This window comes from Oncorhynchus mykiss, chromosome 8 (genome assembly GCF_013265735.2).
Source record: "Oncorhynchus mykiss isolate Arlee chromosome 8, USDA_OmykA_1.1, whole genome shotgun sequence".
Lineage (NCBI taxonomy): Eukaryota > Metazoa > Chordata > Actinopteri > Salmoniformes > Salmonidae > Oncorhynchus > Oncorhynchus mykiss.
In genome coordinates this window covers 87,896,830-87,916,662 of record NC_048572.1, presented here as the reverse complement: position 1 = coordinate 87,916,662, position 19,833 = coordinate 87,896,830, and the positions used below count along the sequence as shown (strand labels likewise).

General features: G+C 40.5%; 1 protein-coding gene across 1 annotated transcript in view; it reads left to right on the top strand.

Moving 5' to 3' along the window:
• Nucleotides 1-19,833, top strand: part of LOC110530873 (twisted gastrulation protein homolog 1-A-like) — a 42,780-nt gene that overhangs the window by 17,343 nt on the left and 5,604 nt on the right. The window contains exon 3 of the mRNA XM_036986655.1: nt 11,602-11,701. Coding sequence (XP_036842550.1) covers nt 11,602-11,701 — 100 coding nt within the window. The remainder of the gene's footprint in view (nt 1-11,601; nt 11,702-19,833) is intronic.

The window sequence follows — 19,833 nt, the reverse complement described above, 5'->3', positions numbered from 1 at the left end:
ACCTACATACCCAGTCCTACATAACCATTCCTACATATCCTACATAACCAGGTCTACATAACCAGTCATACATAACCTACATAACCAGTCCTACATAACCAGTCATACATAACCTACATAACCAGTCCTACATAACCTACATACCCAGTCCTACATAACCATTCCTACATAATCTACATAACCAGTCCTACATAACCAGTCATACATAACCTTCATAACCATTCCTACATAACCTACATAACCAGTCCTACATAACCAGTCATACATAACCTACATACCCAGTCCTACATAACCATTCCTACATAATCTACATAACCAGTACTACATATCCTAAATAACCAGTCCTACATAACCAGTCCTACATAACCAGTCATACATAACCCAGTATGTATGACTGTAGTCATTATAACCAGTATGTATGACTGTAGTCATTATAACCAGTATGTATGACTGTAGTCATTATAACCAGTATGTATGACTGTAGTCATTATAACCAGAATGTATGACTGTAGTCATTATAACCAGTATGTATGACTGTAGTCATTATAACCAGTATGTATGACTGTAGTCATTATAACCAGAATGTATGACTGTAGTCATTATAACCAGAATGTATGACTGTAGTCATAACCAGTATGTATGACTGTAGTCATTATAGCCAGAATGTATGACTGTAGTCATTATAGCCAGAATGTATGACTGTAGTCATTATAACCAGAATGTATGACTGTAGTCATTATAACCAGTATGTATGACTGTAGTCATTATAACCAGAATGTATGACTGTAGTCATTATAACCAGTATGTATGACTGTAGTCATTATAACCAGTATGTATGACTGTAGTCATTATAGCCAGAATGTATGACTGTAGTCATTATAGCCAGAATGTATGACTGTAGTCATTATAACCAGAATGTATGACTGTAGTCATTATAACCAGTATGTATGACTGTAGTCATTATAACCAGAATGTATGACTGTAGTCATTATAACCAGTATGTATGACTGTAGTCATTATAACCAGAATGTATGACTGTAGTCATTATAGCCAGAATGTATGACTGTAGTCATTATAACCAGAATGTATGACTGTAGTCATTATAACCAGTATGTATGACTGTAGTCATTATAACCAGAATGTATGACTGTAGTCATTATAACCAGTATGTATGACTGTAGTCATTATAACCAGTATGTATGACTGTAGTCATTATAGCCAGAATGTATGACTGTAGTCATTATAGCCAGAATGTATGACTGTAGTCATTATAACCAGAATGTATGACTGTAGTCATTATAACCAGAATGTATGACTGTAGTCATTATAACCAGTATGTATGACTGTAGTCATTATAACCAGTATGTATGACTGTAGTCATTATAACCAGTATGTATGACTGTAGTCATTATAACCAGAATGTATGACTGTAGTCATTATAACCAGTATGTATGACTGTAGTCATTATAACCAGAATGTATGACTGTAGTCATTATAGCCAGTATGTATGACTGTAGTCATTATAACCAGAATGTATGACTGTAGTCATTATAACCAGTATGTATGACTGTAGTCATTATAGCCAGAATGTATGACTGTAGTCATTATAGCCAGAATGTATGACTGTAGTCATTATAACCAGTCCTGACTGTAGTCATTATAACCAGAATGTATGACTGTAGTCATTATAACCAGTATGTATGACTGTAGTCATTATAGCCAGAATGTATGACTGTAGTCATTATAACCAGAATGTATGACTGTAGTCATTATAACCAGTATGTATGACTGTAGTCATTATAACCAGTATGTATGACTGTAGTCATTATAACCAGTATGTATGACTGTAGTCATTATAACCAGTATGTATGACTGTATGTATGACTGTAGTCATTATAGCCAGAATGTATGACTGTAGTCATTATAACCAGTATGTATGACTGTAGTCATTATAACCAGTATGTATGACTGTAGTCATTATAGCCAGAATGTATGACTGTAGTCATTATAGCCAGTATGTATGACTGTAGTCATTATAGCCAGAATGTATGACTGTAGTCATTATAACCAGTATGTATGACTGTAGTCATTATAACCAGTATGTATGACTGTATGTATGACTGTAGTCATTATAGCCAGAATGTATGACTGTAGTCATTATAACCAGTCCTGACTGTAGTAATTATAACCAGTATGTATGACTGTAGTCATTATAACCAGTATGTATGACTGTAGTCATTATAGCCAGAATGTATGACTGTAGTCATTATAGCCAGAATGTATGACTGTAGTCATTATAACCAGTATATATGACTGTAGTCATTATAACCAGTATGTATGACTGTAGTCATTATAACCAGTCCTGACTGTAGTCATTATAACCAGTATGTATGACTGTAGTCATTATAACCAGTCCTGACTGTAGTCATTATAACCAGTCCTGACTGTAGTCATTATAACCAGTCCTGACTGTAGTCATTATAACCAGTCCTGACTGTAGTCATTATAACCAGAATGTATGACTGTAGTCATTATAACCAGTATGTAACAGTCATTATAACCAGTATGTATGACTGTAGTCATTATAGCCAGAATGTATGACTGTAGTCATTATAACCAGAATGTATGACTGTAGTCATTATAGCCAGAATGTATGACTGTAGTCATTATAACCAGTATGTATGACTGTAGTCATTATAGCCAGAATGTATGACTGTAGTCATTATAACCAGAATGTATGACTGTAGTCATTATAACCAGTATGTATGACTGTAGTCATTATAACCAGTATATATGACTGTAGTCATTATAACCAGTATGTATGACTGTAGTCATTATAACCAGAATGTATGACTGTAGTCATTATAACCAGTCCTGACTGTAGTCATTATAACCAGTCCTGACTGTAGTCATTATAACCAGAATGTATGACTGTAGTCATTATAACCAGAATGTATGACTGTAGTCATTATAACCAGAATGTATGACTGTAGTCATTATAACCAGTATGTATGACTGTAGTCATTATAACCAGTATGTATGACTGTAGTCATTATAACCAGTATGTATGACTGTAGTCATTATAACCAGTATGTATGACTGTAGTCATTATAACCAGTATGTATGACTGTAGTCATTATAACCAGAATGTATGACTGTAGTCATTATAACCAGTCCTGACTGTAGTCATTATAACCAGTCCTGACTGTAGTCATTATAACCAGTCCTGACTGTAGTCATTATAACCAGTCCTGACTGTAGTCATTATAACCAGTATGTATGACTGTAGTCATTATAGCCAGTATGTATGACTGTAGTCATTATAACCAGTATGTATGACTGTAGTCATTATAACCAGTATGTATGACTGTAGTCATTATAACCAGTATGTATGACTGTAGTCATTATAACCAGTCCTGACTGTAGTCATTATAACCAGTCCTGACTGTAGTCATTATAACCAGAATGTATGACTGTAGTCATTATAACCAGTATGTATGACTGTAGTCATTATAACCAGTATGTATGACTGTAGTCATTATAACCAGAATGTATGACTGTAGTCATTATAACCAGAATGTATGACTGTAGTCATTATAACCAGTATGTATGACTGTAGTCATTATAGCCAGTATGTATGACTGTAGTCATTATAACCAGAATGTATGACTGTAGTCATTATAACCAGAATGTATGACTGTAGTCATTATAACCAGAATGTATGACTGTAGTCATTATAGCCAGAATGTATGACTGTAGTCATTATAACCAGTATGTATGACTGTAGTCATTATAGCCAGAATGTATGACTGTAGTCATTATAGCCAGTATGTATGACTGTAGTCATTATAGCCAGAATGTATGACTGTAGTCATTATAACCAGAATGTATGACTGTAGTCATTATAACCAGAATGTATGACTGTAGTCATTATAACCAGAATGTATGACTGTAGTCATTATAACCAGTATGTATGACTGTAGTCATTATAACCAGTATGTATGACTGTAGTCATTATAGCCAGAATGTATGACTGTAGTCATTATAACCAGTATGTATGACTGTAGTCATTATAACCAGTCCTGACTGTAGTCATTATAACCAGTCCTGACTGTAGTCATTATAACCAGTCCTGACTGTAGTCATTATAACCAGTATGTATGACTGTAGTCATTATAACCAGTATGTATGACTGTAGTCATTATAGCCAGTATGTATGACTGTAGTCATTATAACCAGAATGTATGACTGTAGTCATTATAGCCAGTCCTGACTGTAGTCATTATAACCAGTATGTATGACTGTAGTCATTATAACCAGTATGTATGACTGTAGTCATTATAACCAGAATGTATGACTGTAGTCATTATAGCCAGAATGTATGACTGTAGTCATTATAACCAGAATGTATGACTGTAGTCATTATAACCAGAATGTATGACTGTAGTCATTATAACCAGTCCTGACTGTAGTCATTATAACCAGAATGTATGACTGTAGTCATTATAACCAGTCCTGACTGTAGTCATTATAGCCAGAATGTATGACTGTAGTCATTATAACCAGAATGTATGACTGTATGTATGACTGTAGTCATTATAGCCAGTCCTGACTGTAGTCATTATAACCAGAATGTATGACTGTATGTATGACTGTAGTCATTATAGCCAGTCCTGACTGTAGTCATTATAACCAGAATGTATGACTGTAGTCATTATAGCCAGAATGTATGACTGTAGTCATTATAACCAGAATGTATGACTGTATGTATGACTGTAGTCATTATAGCCAGTCCTGACTGTAGTCATTATAACCAGAATGTATGACTGTAGTCATTATAACCAGAATGTATGACTGTAGTCATTATAACCAGTATGTATGACTGTAGTCATTATAACCAGAATGTATGACTGTAGTCATTATAACCAGTATGTATGACTGTAGTCATTATAACCAGAATGTATGACTGTAGTCATTATAACCAGAATGTATGACTGTAGTCATTATAACCAGTCCTGACTGTAGTCATTATAACCAGAATGTATGACTGTAGTCATTATAACCAGAATGTATGACTGTAGTCATTATAACCAGAATGTATGACTGTAGTCATTATAACCAGAATGTATGACTGTAGTCATTATAACCAGAATGTATGACTGTAGTCATTATAACCAGAATGTATGACTGTAGTCATTATAACCAGAATGTATGACTGTAGTCATTATAACCAGTATGTATGACTGTAGTCATTATAACCAGTATGTATGACTGTAGTCATTATAGCCAGAATGTATGACTGTAGTCATTATAACCAGAATGTATGACTGTAGTCATTATAACCAGTCCTGACTGTAGTCATTATAGCCAGAATGTATGACTGTAGTCATTATAGCCAGAATGTATGACTGTAGTCATTATAGCCAGAATGTATGACTGTAGTCATTATAACCAGTATGTATGACTGTAGTCATTATAACCAGAATGTATGACTGTAGTCATTATAACCAGAATGTATGACTGTAGTCATTATAACCAGTCCTGACTGTAGTCATTATAGCCAGAATGTATGACTGTAGTCATTATAGCCAGAATGTATGACTGTAGTCATTATAACCAGTATGTATGACTGTAGTCATTATAGCCAGAATGTATGACTGTAGTCATTATAACCAGAATGTATGACTGTAGTCATTATAACCAGTATGTATGACTGTAGTCATTATAGCCAGAATGTATGACTGTAGTCATTATAACCAGTATGTATGACTGTAGTCATTATAACCAGTATGTATGACTGTATGTATGACTGTAGTCATTATAGCCAGAATGTATGACTGTAGTCATTATAGCCAGAATGTATGACTGTAGTCATTATAACCAGTATGTATGACTGTAGTCATTATAACCAGAATGTATGACTGTAGTCATTATAGCCAGAATGTATGACTGTAGTCATTATAACCAGTCCTGACTGTAGTCATTATAACCAGAATGTATGACTGTAGTCATTATAACCAGAATGTATGACTGTAGTCATTATAACCAGTATGTATGACTGTATGTATGACTGTAGTCATTATAGCCAGTATGTATGACTGTAGTCATTATAGCCAGAATGTATGACTGTAGTCATTATAACCAGTCCTGACTGTAGTCATTATAACCAGTATGTATGACTGTAGTCATTATAACCAGTATGTATGACTGTAGTCATTATAGCCAGTATGTATGACTGTAGTCATTATAACCAGTCCTGACTGTAGTCATTATAACCAGTCCTGACTGTAGTCATTATAACCAGTCCTGACTGTAGTCATTATAACCAGTCCTGACTGTAGTCATTATAACCAGTCCTGACTGTAGTCATTATAACCAGTCCTGACTGTAGTCATTATAACCAGTATGTATGACTGTAGTCATTATAACCAGTATGTATGACTGTAGTCATTATAGCCAGTATGTATGACTGTAGTCATTATAGCCAGAATGTATGACTGTAGTCATTATAACCAGTATGTAACAGTCATTATAGCCAGAATGTATGACTGTAGTCATTATAACCAGTATGTATGACTGTAGTCATTATAGCCAGAATGTATGACTGTAGTCATTATAACCAGTATGTATGACTGTAGTCATTATAACCAGTCCTGACTGTAGTCATTATAACCAGTATGTATGACTGTAGTCATTATAGCCAGTATGTATGACTGTAGTCATTATAGCCAGAATGTATGACTGTAGTCATTATAGCCAGAATGTATGACTGTAGTCATTATAGCCAGAATGTATGACTGTAGTCATTATAACAAGTCCTGACTGTAGTCATTATAACCAGTCCTGACTGTAGTCATTATAACCAGTATGTATGACTGTAGTCATTATAGCCAGTATGTATGACTGTAGTCATTATAACCAGAATGTATGACTGTAGTCATTATAACCAGTATGTATGACTGTAGTCATTATAACCAGTATGTATGACTGTAGTCATTATAACCAGTCCTGACTGTAGTCATTATAACCAGTATGTATGACTGTAGTCATTATAACCAGAATGTATGACTGTAGTCATTATAACCAGTCCTGACTGTAGTCATTATAGCCAGAATGTATGACTGTAGTCATTATAACCAGTCCTGACTGTAGTCATTATAGCCAGAATGTATGACTGTAGTCATTATAACCAGTCCTGACTGTAGTCATTATAACCAGTATGTATGACTGTATGTATGACTGTAACATAGTGCTGTTTCCTGTGTGTGTTGGTGTGTTCTGTCTACACTGGGCCTGGTCTCTGTAGTGACAGAGACAGTCACAGTCACCACAACCAGTCCTACATAACCTACATAACCAGTCCTACATAACCTACATAACCAGTCCTACATAACCTACACAACCAGTCCTACATAACCTACATAACCAGTCCTACATAACCTACATAACCAGTCCTACATAACCTACATAACCAGTCCTACACAACCAGTCCTACATAACCTACATAACAAGTCCTACATAACCTACATAACCAGTCCTACATAACCAGGCCTACATAACCAGTCATACATAACCAGTCATACATAACCTACATAACCAGTACTACATAACCTAAATAACCAGTCCTACATAACCAGTACTACATAACCAGTCCTAAATAACCAGTCATAAATAACCAGCCCTACATAACCAGTCATACATAACCTACATAACCAGTCCTACATAACCTACATACCCAGTCCTACATAACCATTCCTACATAATCTACATAACCAGTCCTACATAACCAGTCATACATAACCTACATAACCATTCCTACATAACCTACATAACCAGTCATACATAACCTACATAACCAGTCCTACATAACCTACATACCCAGTCCTACATAACCTACATAACCAGTCCTACACAACCAGTCCTACATAACCTACATAACCAGTCCTACATAACCTACATAACCAGTCCTACATAACCTACACAACCAGTCCTACATAACCTACATAACCAGTCCTACATAACCTACATAACCAGTCCTACATAACCTACATAACCAGTCCTACACAACCAGTCCTACATAACCTACATAACAAGTCCTACATAACCTACATAACCAGTCCTACATAACCAGGCCTACATAACCAGTCATACATAACCTACATAACCAGTACTACATAACCTAAATAACCAGTCCTACATAACCAGTACTACATAACCAGTCCTAAATAACCAGTCCTAAATAACCAGCCCTACATAACCAGTCATACATTACCTACATAACCAGTCCTACATAACCTACATACCCAGTCCTACATAACCATTCCTACATAACCTACATAACCAGTCCTACATAACCAGTCATACATAACCTACATAACCAGTCCTACATAACCAGTCATACATAACCTACATAACCAGTCCTACATAACCAGTCATACATAACCTACATAACCAGTCCTACATAACCTACATACCCAGTCCTACATAACCATTCCTACATAATCTACATAACCAGTCCTACATAACCAGTCATACATAACCTACATAACCATTCCTACATAACCTACATAACCAGTCCTACATAACCAGTCATACATAATCTACATAACCAGTCCTACATAACCTACATACCCAGTCCTACATAACCATTCCTACATAATCTACATAACCAGTACTACATATCCTAAATAACCAGTCCTACATAACCAGTCCTACATAACCAGTCATACATAACCAGTCATACATAACCTACATAACCAGTCATACATAACCTACATAACCAGTCCTACATAACCAGTCCTACATAACCTACATAACCAGTCCTACATAACCTACATAACCAGTCCTACATAACCAGTCCTACATAACCAGTCATACATAACCTACATAACAAGTCCTACATGTCCTACATAACCAGTCCTACATAACCTACATAACCAGTCCTACATAACCAGTCCTACATAACCTACATAGCCAGTCCTACATAACCAGTCCTACATAACCAGTCCTACATAACCAGTACTACATAACCAGTCCTACATAACCAGTCCTACATAACCAGTCCTACATAACCTACATAACCAGTCCTACATAACCAGTCCTACATAACCAGTACTACATAACCAGTCCTACATAACCAGTTCTACATAACCAGTCCTACATAACCTACATAACCAGTCCTACATAACCAGTCCTACATAACCAGTACTACATAACCAGTACTACATAACCAGTCCTACATAACCAGTCCTACATAACCAGTACTACATAACCAGTACTACATAACCAGTCCTACATAACCAGTCCTACATAACCTACATAGCCAGTCCTACATAACCAGTCCTACATAACCAGTCCTACATAACCAGTACTACATTTTTATTTTTTATTTTACCTTTATTTAACCAGGCAAGTCAGTTAAGAACAAATTCTTATTTTCAATGACGGCCTGGGAACAGTGGGTTAACTGCTTGTTCAGGGGCAGAACGACAGATTTGTACCTTGTCAGCTCGGGGGTTTGAACTCGCAACCTTCCGGTTACTAGTCCAACGCTCTAACCACTAGGCTACCCTGCCGCCCCATAGCCAGTCCTACATAACCAGTCCTACATAACCTACATAACCAGTCCTACATAACCAGTCCTACATAACCTACATAGCCAGTCCTACATAACCAGTCCTACATAACCAGTCCTACATAACCAGTACTACATAACCAGTCCTACATAACCTACATAACCAGTCCTACATAACCAGTCCTACATAACCAGTCATACATAACCTACATAACCAGTCATACATAACCTACATAACAAGTCCTACACAACCAGTCCTACATAACCTACATAACCAGTCCTACACAACCAGTCCTACATAACCTACATAACCAGTCCTACATAACCAGTCCTACATAACCAGTCCTACATAACCAGTACTACATAACCTACATAACCAGTCCTACATAACCAGTCATACATAACCAGTCATACATAACCTACATAACAAGTCCTACATAACCTACATAGCCAGTCCTACATAACCAGTCCTACATAACCTACATAACCAGTCCTACACAACCAGTCCTACATAACCTACATAACCAGTCCTACATAACCAGTCCTACATAACCTACATAACCAGTCCTACATAACCAGTCCTACATAACCAGTCATACATAACCAGTCATACATAACCTACATAACAAGTCCTACATAACCTACATAGCCAGTCCTTCATAACCAGTCCTACACAACCAGTCCTACATAACCTACATAACCAGTCCTACACAACCAGTCCTACATAACCTACATAACCAGTCCTACACAACCAGTCCTACATAACCAGTCATACATAACCAGTCCTACATAACCTACATAACCAGTCCTACATAACCAGTCATACATAACCAGTCATACATAACCTACATAACAAGTCCTACATATCCTACATAACCAGTCCTACATAACCAGTCCTACATATCCTACATAACCAGTCCTACATAACCAGTCCTACATAACCAGTCCTACATATCCTACATGGTAGTCCTACATAACCAGTCCTACATAACCAGTCCTACATATCCTACATAACCAGTACTACACAACCAGTCCTACATAACCTACATAACCAGTCCTACATAACCAGTCATACATAACCAGTCCTACATAACCTACATAACCAGTCCTACATAACCTACATAACCAGTCCTACATAACCAGTCATACATAACCAGTCCTACATAACCTACATAACCAGTCCTACATAACCTACATAACAAGTCCTACATATCATACATAACCAGTCCTACATAACCTACATAACAAGTCCTACATAACCAGTACTACATAACCAGTCCTACATAACCAGTCCTACATAACCAGTACTACATAACCAGTCCTACATAACAAGTCCTACATATCCTACATAACCAGTCCTACATAACCTACATAACAAGTCCTACATAACCAGTACTACATAACCAGTCCTACATAACCAGTCCTACATAACCAGTACTACATAACCAGTCCTACATAACCTACATAACCAGTCCTACATATCCTACATAACCAGTCCTACATAACCAGTCCTACATAACCAGTCCTACATAACCAGTCCTACATATCCTACATAACCAGTCCTACATAACCAGTACTACATAACCAGTCCTACATAACCAGTACTACATAACCAGTCCTACATAACCTACATAACCAGTCCTACATATCCTACATATCCAGTCCTACATAACCAGTCCTACATAACCTACATAACCAGTACTACATAACCAGTCCTACATAACCAGTCCTACATAACCAGTCCTACATAACCTACATAACCAGTACTACATATCCTACATAACCAGTCCTACATATCCTACATAACCAGTCCTACATAACCAGTACTACATAACCAGTCCTACATAACCAGTCCTACATATCCTACATAACCAGTCCTACATAACCAGTCCTACATAACCAGTCCTAAATAACCAAACTAGGAAAACCTCTGAGGCCAGTATATCTTGTAGCTAGTCTATTCAATTGAGTTGATTGTGTGTCTGTGTGTCTGTGTGTGTGTGTGTGTGTGTGTGTGTGTGTTGCAGGAGCTGTGTCAGTGTCGTCCGTCCGATGGGAACTGTTCATGCTGTAAAGAGTGTATGCTCTGCCTGGGGACACTGTGGGAGGAATGCTGTGACTGTGTCGGTGAGTACCATGTACACAATGGTTTAAGATGAGGTGGTGTGTGTGTGTGTCTGCTGTAAGGTGTGTGTGCTGTGACTGTGTCGGTGAGTACCATGTACACGATGGTTAAAGATGAGGTGGTGTGTGTGTGTGTGTGTGTGTGTGTGTGTGTCTGCTGTGAGGTGTGTGTGCTGTGACTGTGTCGGTAAGTACAATATGTGTGTATTCATAGATGCCAAGGGAAGCCTGGCTTCCCCAAATACCAATAAAAATAATAATTACAATAAGAAAATAATTTATCTTTTGTCTTTTTGCATAATTTTCAGTCAATTCGAAAGTGGCTGAATCTCACCAGAGAAAGGGAAACAGCGCCCCTCTGTGTCTCTATGTGTAGCCTATGTATCTGATTCTGTGTGGACCAAAAGAGTATGACATGTTGCCGCCGTAGCATTTATTATTTTAACCGGGCAAGTCAGTTAAGATTAAGAACAAACTCTTATTTACAATGACGGCCTAGGAACAATGGGTTAACTGCCTTGTTCAGCGGCCGAACGACCAATTTTTACCTTATCAACTCGGGGATTTGATCTTGCATCCTTTCGGTTACAAGTCCAACGCTCTAAACCACTAGGCTACCTGCCGCCCCTCCCCTCTAACCACTAGGCTACCTGCCGCCCCTCCCCTCTAACCACTAGGCTACCTGCCGCCCCTCCCCTCTAACCACTAGGCTACCTGCCGCCCCTCCCCTCTAACCACTAGGCTACCTGCCGCCCCTCCCCTCTAACCACTAGGCTACCTGCCGCCCCTCCCCTCTAACCACTAGGATACCTGCCGCCCCTCCACTCTAACCACTAGGCTACCTGCCTCCCCTACACTCTAACCACTAGGTTACCTGCCGCCCCTCCACTCTAACCACTAGGCTACCTGCCACCCCTCCCCTCTAACCACTAGGCTACCTGCCGCCCCTCCACTCTAACCACTAGTCTACCTGCCGACCCTACACTCTAACCACTAGGCTACCTGCCGTCCCTACACTCTATCCTCTAGGCTACCTGCCGCCCCTCCCCTCTAACCACTAGGCTACCTGCCGCCCCTACACTCTAACCACTAGGCTACCTGCCACCCCTCCCCTCTAACCACTAGGCTACCTGCCGCCCCTCCCCTCTAACCACTAGGCTACCTGCCGCCCCTCCCCTCTAACCACTAGGCTACCTGCCGCCCCTCCCCTCTGACCACTAGGCTACCTGCCGCCCCTACACTCTAACCACTAGGCTACCTGCCACCCCATTTGATTGATTGACGCCAAACAAGCATTTGGCCTTCCTTGATAATTAAAAAATAATAATAATATTAATTAGCCAATTAGCATTGAGCTGAACTCAACTGTGGGTGGTCCTGGCACTGTAAAAACATCCCTTGTTTTTTTGCAATCTTTAAGTTTGTTTTTAGTGTATTAAACTATGCATGCATATATATATATATATATATATATATATATATATATATATATATAGCCTTGTTGGTGTGATGAGGTTTAAATGTTTCTGTTGAAATGGTGCTGGAATAGCGGCTCCTGTTATCTCTGTTCTGACCTGCGGTAACTCCTGTTATCTCTGTTCTGACCTGCGGTAACTCCTGTTATCTCTGTTCTGACCTGCGGTAACTCCTGTTATCTCTGTTCTGACCTGCGGTAACTCCTGTTATCTCTGTTCTGACCTGCGGTAACTCCTGTTATCTCTGTTCTGACCTGCGGTAACTCCTGTTATCTCTGTTCTGACCTGCGGTAACTCCTGTTATCTCTGTTCTGACCTGCGGTAACTCCTGTTATCTCTGTTCTGACCTGCGGTAACTCCTGTTATCTCTGTTCTGACCTGCGGTAACTCCTGTTATCTTTGTTCTGACCTGCGGTAACTCCTGTTATCTCTGTTCTGACCTGCGGTAACTCCCGTTATCTCTGTTCTGACCTGCGGTAACTCCTGTTATCTCTGTTCTGACCTGCGGTAACTCCTGTTATCTCTGTTCTGACCTGCGGTAACTCCTGTTATCTCTGTTCTGACCTGCGGTAACTCCTGTTATCTCTGTTCTGACCTGCGGTAACTCCTGTTATCTCTGTTCTGACCTGCGGTAACTCCTGTTATCTCTGTTCTGACCTGCGGTAACTCCCGTCGTTCTAAATCACTAGTTGCTCAGTAAAAACCGTTGAAAACATGAACTTGCTTGACCGTGCTGCAGGTCATATAACCGTTTACATTACCATCCATACATTACCATCCATACATTACCGTCCATACATTACCGTCCATACATTACCGTCCGTGCATTACCGTCCATACATTACCGTCCATACATTACCGTCCATACATTACCGTCCATACATTACCGTCCATACTTTACCGCCCATACATTACCGTCCATACATTACCGTCCATACATTACCGTCCATACATTACCGTCCATACATTACCGGCCATACATTACCGTCCATACATTACCGTCCATACATTACCATCCATACATTACCGTTTATACATTACCATCCATACATTACCGTCCATACATTACCATCCATACATTACCATCCATACATTACCGTTTATACATTACCATCCATACATTACCGTCCATACATTACCATCCATACATTACCACTGTTTGCTTTGCGGATTTCACCAGACAGATGTTGTTCTCCAGTTTTGTGATGAAACAAACATTTATGTAGTTGAATTTATTCTGCCACTGTTGTCTTTTTTGTTGTCGCGGCTGTATTGTTTATCACGGTGTCGTATGAACTAATGGGTTATGGAGCAAACAGCGCAATTATCACAACGTACACTACATGACCAAAAGTATGTGGGCACCTGCACGTAAAACATCTCAGGGAAGTTGTTCCCCCCTTTGCTTCTATAACAGCCTCCACTCTTCTGGCTTTCCACTAGATGTTGGAACATTGCTGCTATAACATCTCTTCTGGGAAGGCTTTCCACTAGATGTTGGAACATTGCTGCTATAACAGCCTCCACTCTTCTGGGAAGGCTTTCCACTAGATGTTGGAACATTTCTGCTATAACATCCTCCACTCTTCTGGGAAGGTTTTCCACTAGATGTTGGAACATTGTGACGACACTGACTGTGCTAGTGGCAGACTCCACTAAGCTGGCAGGCTGGCTAACAGGATCCTTCAACACAACACTTTACGCTACTTCAACACAACACTGTAGGCTACTTCAACACAACACTGTAGGCTACTTCAACACAACACTGTAGGAACCTTCAACACAACACTGTAGGATCCTTCAACACAACACTGTAGGCTACTTCAACACAACACTGTAGGAACCTTCAACACAACACTGTAGGATCCTTCAACACAACACTGTAGGAACCTTCAACACAACACTGTAGGATCCTTCAACACAACACTGTAGGATCCTTCAACACAACACTGTAGGATCCTTCAACACAACACTGTAGGCTACTTCAACACAACACTGTAGGATCCTTCAACACAACACTGTAGGATCCTTCAACACAACACTGTAGGCTACTTCAACACAACACTGTAGGAACCTTCAACACAACACTGTAGGATCCTTCAACACAACACTGTAGGAACCTTCAACACAACACTGTAGGATCCTTCAACACAACACTGTAGGATCCTTCAACACAACACTTTACGCTACTTCAACACAACACTGTAGGATCCTTCAACACAACACTGTAGGAACCTTCAACACAACACTGTAGGATCCTTCAACACAACACTGTAGGAACCTTCAACACAACACTGTAGGATCCTTCAACACAACACTGTAGACTACTTCAACACTGTAGACTACTTCAACACTGTAGACTACTTCAACACTGTAGACTACTTCAACACTGTAGACTACTTCAACACTGTAGACTACTTCAACACTGTAGACTACTTCAACACTGTAGACTACTTCAACACTGTAGACTACTTCAACACTGTAGACTACTTCAACACTGTAGGATACTTCAACACTGTAGACTACTTCAACACTGTAGACTACTTCAACACTGTGTAGCTCGACAACATCTGAATGCATATCCATGAAACTGATTGGTTCATTTGTTTTGAAGAACGATCACAGACGATCATTGGATGCGGTGTTGTTTTGTCTTACAGTATTATGTTGTGTTATGTAGAACATTGTGATCGTAATGTGCTCTTGCAGACGTTAGTTGAGCTTTAATCACTAAACAACAACCATTTTTACTAAACAACAACCATTGCCCTCAGTAGCCTGCTCTCTGTGAGTAAAGTAGAGAATTCACATTGTATCATTGTATCATTGTATCATTGTATCATTGTATCATTGTATCATTGTATCATTGTATCATCTGCACATGAGCAGATGTTTCAGGAAGCTCCAGATTGTTTAGTGTGGTGGACTAAATATCCCGAAAAGGTCAGATCCGCAGCCACTCTGATAAAGTAAACTAGATATACTGCCATATACTCCCATAGAGAGCGGTTTTGTCTTTTGCCAGGAGACATATATCACTGTATGTGTTGACAGCCCACCAGACCAAAGCTAGCCAGGCCAGCTGTAAGCTCCCTCTCTGACCCCCTTTTATGTGGGAGACAGATCCAAGATGAAGCATGTGACAGAGGATGTAATGTATCCAGGCTGCTACAGCTAGGACTCAAACCCACCCACACACACACACACACACACACACACACACACACACACACACACACACACACACACACATACATATATATATATATCCACACTTCTACACACACACACATACAGTTGATGTCGGAAGTTTACATACACTTAGGTTAGAGTCATTAAAACTTGTTTTTCCAACCACTCCACACATTTCTTGTTAACAAACTATAGTTTTGGCAAGTCGGTTAGGACATCTACTTTGTGCATGACACAAGTCATTTTTCCAACAATTGTTTACAGACAGATTTTTCCACTTATAATTCACTGTATCACAATTCCAGTGGGTCAGAAGTTTACATACACTAAGTTGACTGTGCCTTTAAACAGCTTGGAAAATTCCAGAAAATGATGTCATGGCTTTAGAAGCTTCTGATAGGCTAATTGACATCATTTGAGTCAATTGGAGGTGTACCTGTGGATGTATTTCAAGGCCTACCTTCAAACTCAGTGCCTCTTTGCTTGACATCATGGGAAAATCTAAATAAATCAGCCAACACCTCAGAAAAATAATTGTAGACCTCCACAAGTCTGGTACATCCTTGGTAGCAATTTCCAAACGCCTGAAGGTACCACGTTCATCTGTACAAACAATAGTATGCAAGGTTAAACACCACACAGCTGTCATACCGCTCAGGAAGTAGACGCGTTCTGTGTCCTAGAGATAAACGTACTTTGGTGCGAAAAGTGCAAATCAATCCCTGAACAACAGCAAAGGACCTTGTGAAGATGCTGGAGGAAACAGGTACAAAAGTATCTAACTGAAAAAGCGTGTGAGAGCAAGGAGGCCTACAAACCTGACTCAGTTACACCAGCTCTGTCAGGAGGAATGGGCCAAAATTTACCCAACTTATTGTGTGAAACTTGTGGAAGGCTACCCGAAACGTTTGACCCAAGTTAAACAATTTATTGGCAATGCTACCAAATACTAATTGAGTGTATGTAAACTTCTAACCCACTGGGAATGTGATGAAAGAAATAAAAGCTGAAATAAATAATTCTCTCTGCTATTATTCTGACATTTCACATTCTTAAAATAAGGTGGTGATCCTAACTGACCTAAGACAGGGAATTTTTACAAGGATTAAATGTCAGGAATTGTGAAAAACTGAGTTTAAATGTATTTGGCTAAGGTGTATGTAAACTTCCGACTTCAACTGTGTGTATATATATATATATATATATATATATATATATATATATATATATATATAAATATACGCAGCACTCACGTGCGCATATACGCATGCACACACACGCACACATGCATGTAACTCACATGCACACACACACTCATGTACACAGATGTCTTGTTGATGTTGCAGCTATGGCTTTAGGGTGGACCTGTTTAACAGTGTTACAATACACTGTGGAGGACTGAGGAGGATAGCCCTGTAGTTTAACAGTGTTACAATACTGTTGTGTCGTCTGCAAAACTTAATGATGGTGTTGGAGTCGTGCCTGGCCGTGCAGTCATGAGTGAACAGGGAGTACAGGAGGGGACTGAGCACGCACCCCTGAGGGGCCCCTGTGTTGAGGATCAGCGTGGCAGATGTGTTGTTACCTACCCTCACCACCTGGGGGCGGCCCGTCAGGAAGTCCAGGATCCAGTTGCAGAGGGAGGTGTTGAATCCCAGGGTCCTTAGCTTAGTGATGAGCTTTGAGGGCACTATGGTGTTGAACGCTGAGCTGTTGTCAATGAATAGCATTCTCACGTAGGTGTTCCTTTTGTACAGGTGGGAAAGGGCAGTGTGGAGTGCAATAGAGATTGCATCATCTGTGGATCTGTTAGGGCGGTATGCAAACTGGAGTGGGTATAGGGTTTCTGGGATGACAGTGTTGATGTGAGCCATGACCAGCCTTTCAAAGCACTTCATGGCTACAGACGTGAGTGCTATGGGTCGGTAGTAATTTATACAGGTTACCTTAGTGTTCCTGGTAATCCGTCTGGCCCTGCGGCCTTGTGAATGTTGACCTGTTCAAATGTCTTACTCACATTGGCTGTCTTCCAGAACAGCTGGTGCTCTCATGCATGTTTCAGTGTTATTTGCCTCGAAGCGAGCATAGAAGTAGTTTAGCTCATCTGGTAGGCTTGTGTCACTGGGCAGCTCTCGGCTGTGCTTCCCTTTGTAGTCTGTAATGGTTTGCCACATCCAACAAGCGTCAGAGCCGGGGTAATACGATTTGATCTTAGTCCTGTGAGAGCATTGCTGTGTGTGAGAGAGAGAGAGAGAGAGAGAGAGAGAGAGAGAGAGAGAGAGAGAGAGAGAGAGAGAGAGAGAGAGAGAGATTATGATGGGTTCACTTGCTTTACATATGTTTCCCATGCTAATAGATAAAATCCCTTGGAGGGAGGGAGGGATCTAGAGAGGGGGAGGGGAGAAAGAGAGAGAGAGAGAGAGAGAGAGAGAGGGAGGGATGCGTGTGACAGTGTCTGTGAGTGGTTTGGGTTGACTGACGAGGGGGAGGTAGAGGGGAAGCAAAGTTGGTATTTGGGATGGAGGGAGGAGTGGAGGGAGGAGGGAGGGAGAAGTGGAGGGAGGAGGGAGGGAGGAGGGAGGAGTGAAGGGAGGAGTAGAGGGAGGAAGGAGGGATGGAGGGAGGAGTGGAGGGAGGAGTGGAGGGAGGGAGGGAGGGAGGAGTGGATGGATGGATGGAGGGAGGAGTGGAGGGAGGAGTGGAGGGAGGAGGGAGGGAGGGAGGAGTGGATGGATGGAGGGAGGAGTGGAGGGAGGATGGGAGGGAGGGAGGGAGGGAGGGAGGGAGGGAGGGAGGGAGGAGTGGAGGGAGGGAGAGTGGAGGAGGGAGGGAGGGAGAGTGGAGGGAGGGAGGGAGGGAGGGAGGAGTGGAGGGAGGGAGGGAGGAGGGAAGGAGAGTGGAGGGAGGGAGGATGGAGGGAGGAGTGGAGGGAGGGAGGAGGGAGGGAGAGTGGAGGGAGGGAGGGAGGAGTGGAGGGAGGGAGGGAGGAGGAAGGGAGAGTGGAGGGAGGGAGAGTGGAGGGAGGGAGGGAGGGAGGGAGGGAGGAGTGGAGGGAGGGAGGGAGGGAGAGTGGGCCAATGTGTATGGTGGTTTATCTGAAACAGCTGTCTTGGCTCTGTTTTTAGCATTGGTTGGTTTGTAATCCAATATTCCTCCGTCAAACTCTGCTGCTCATTGAATGATTTATCTAATTCATTTAGACTCATTACAATGTTAGGCTAATCATATCTGATGTTTCTCTGAAGTGTCAGCTACTCTATATCATAAAGAATAAACAATTGTAATTTTAATCAAATCATTTTGGTCAGAACTACTTGTATAGAAACCACTAAACCTTTTAAAATATATTATCATTCTCTCTCTCTCTGTCTGTCTTTCTCTCTCTACCTCTCCCTCCCTCCCTCCCCCCCTTTCTCTCTCCTCCCTCCCTCTTCCTCTGTCTCTCTCTCTCTCCCCCCTCCCTCCCTC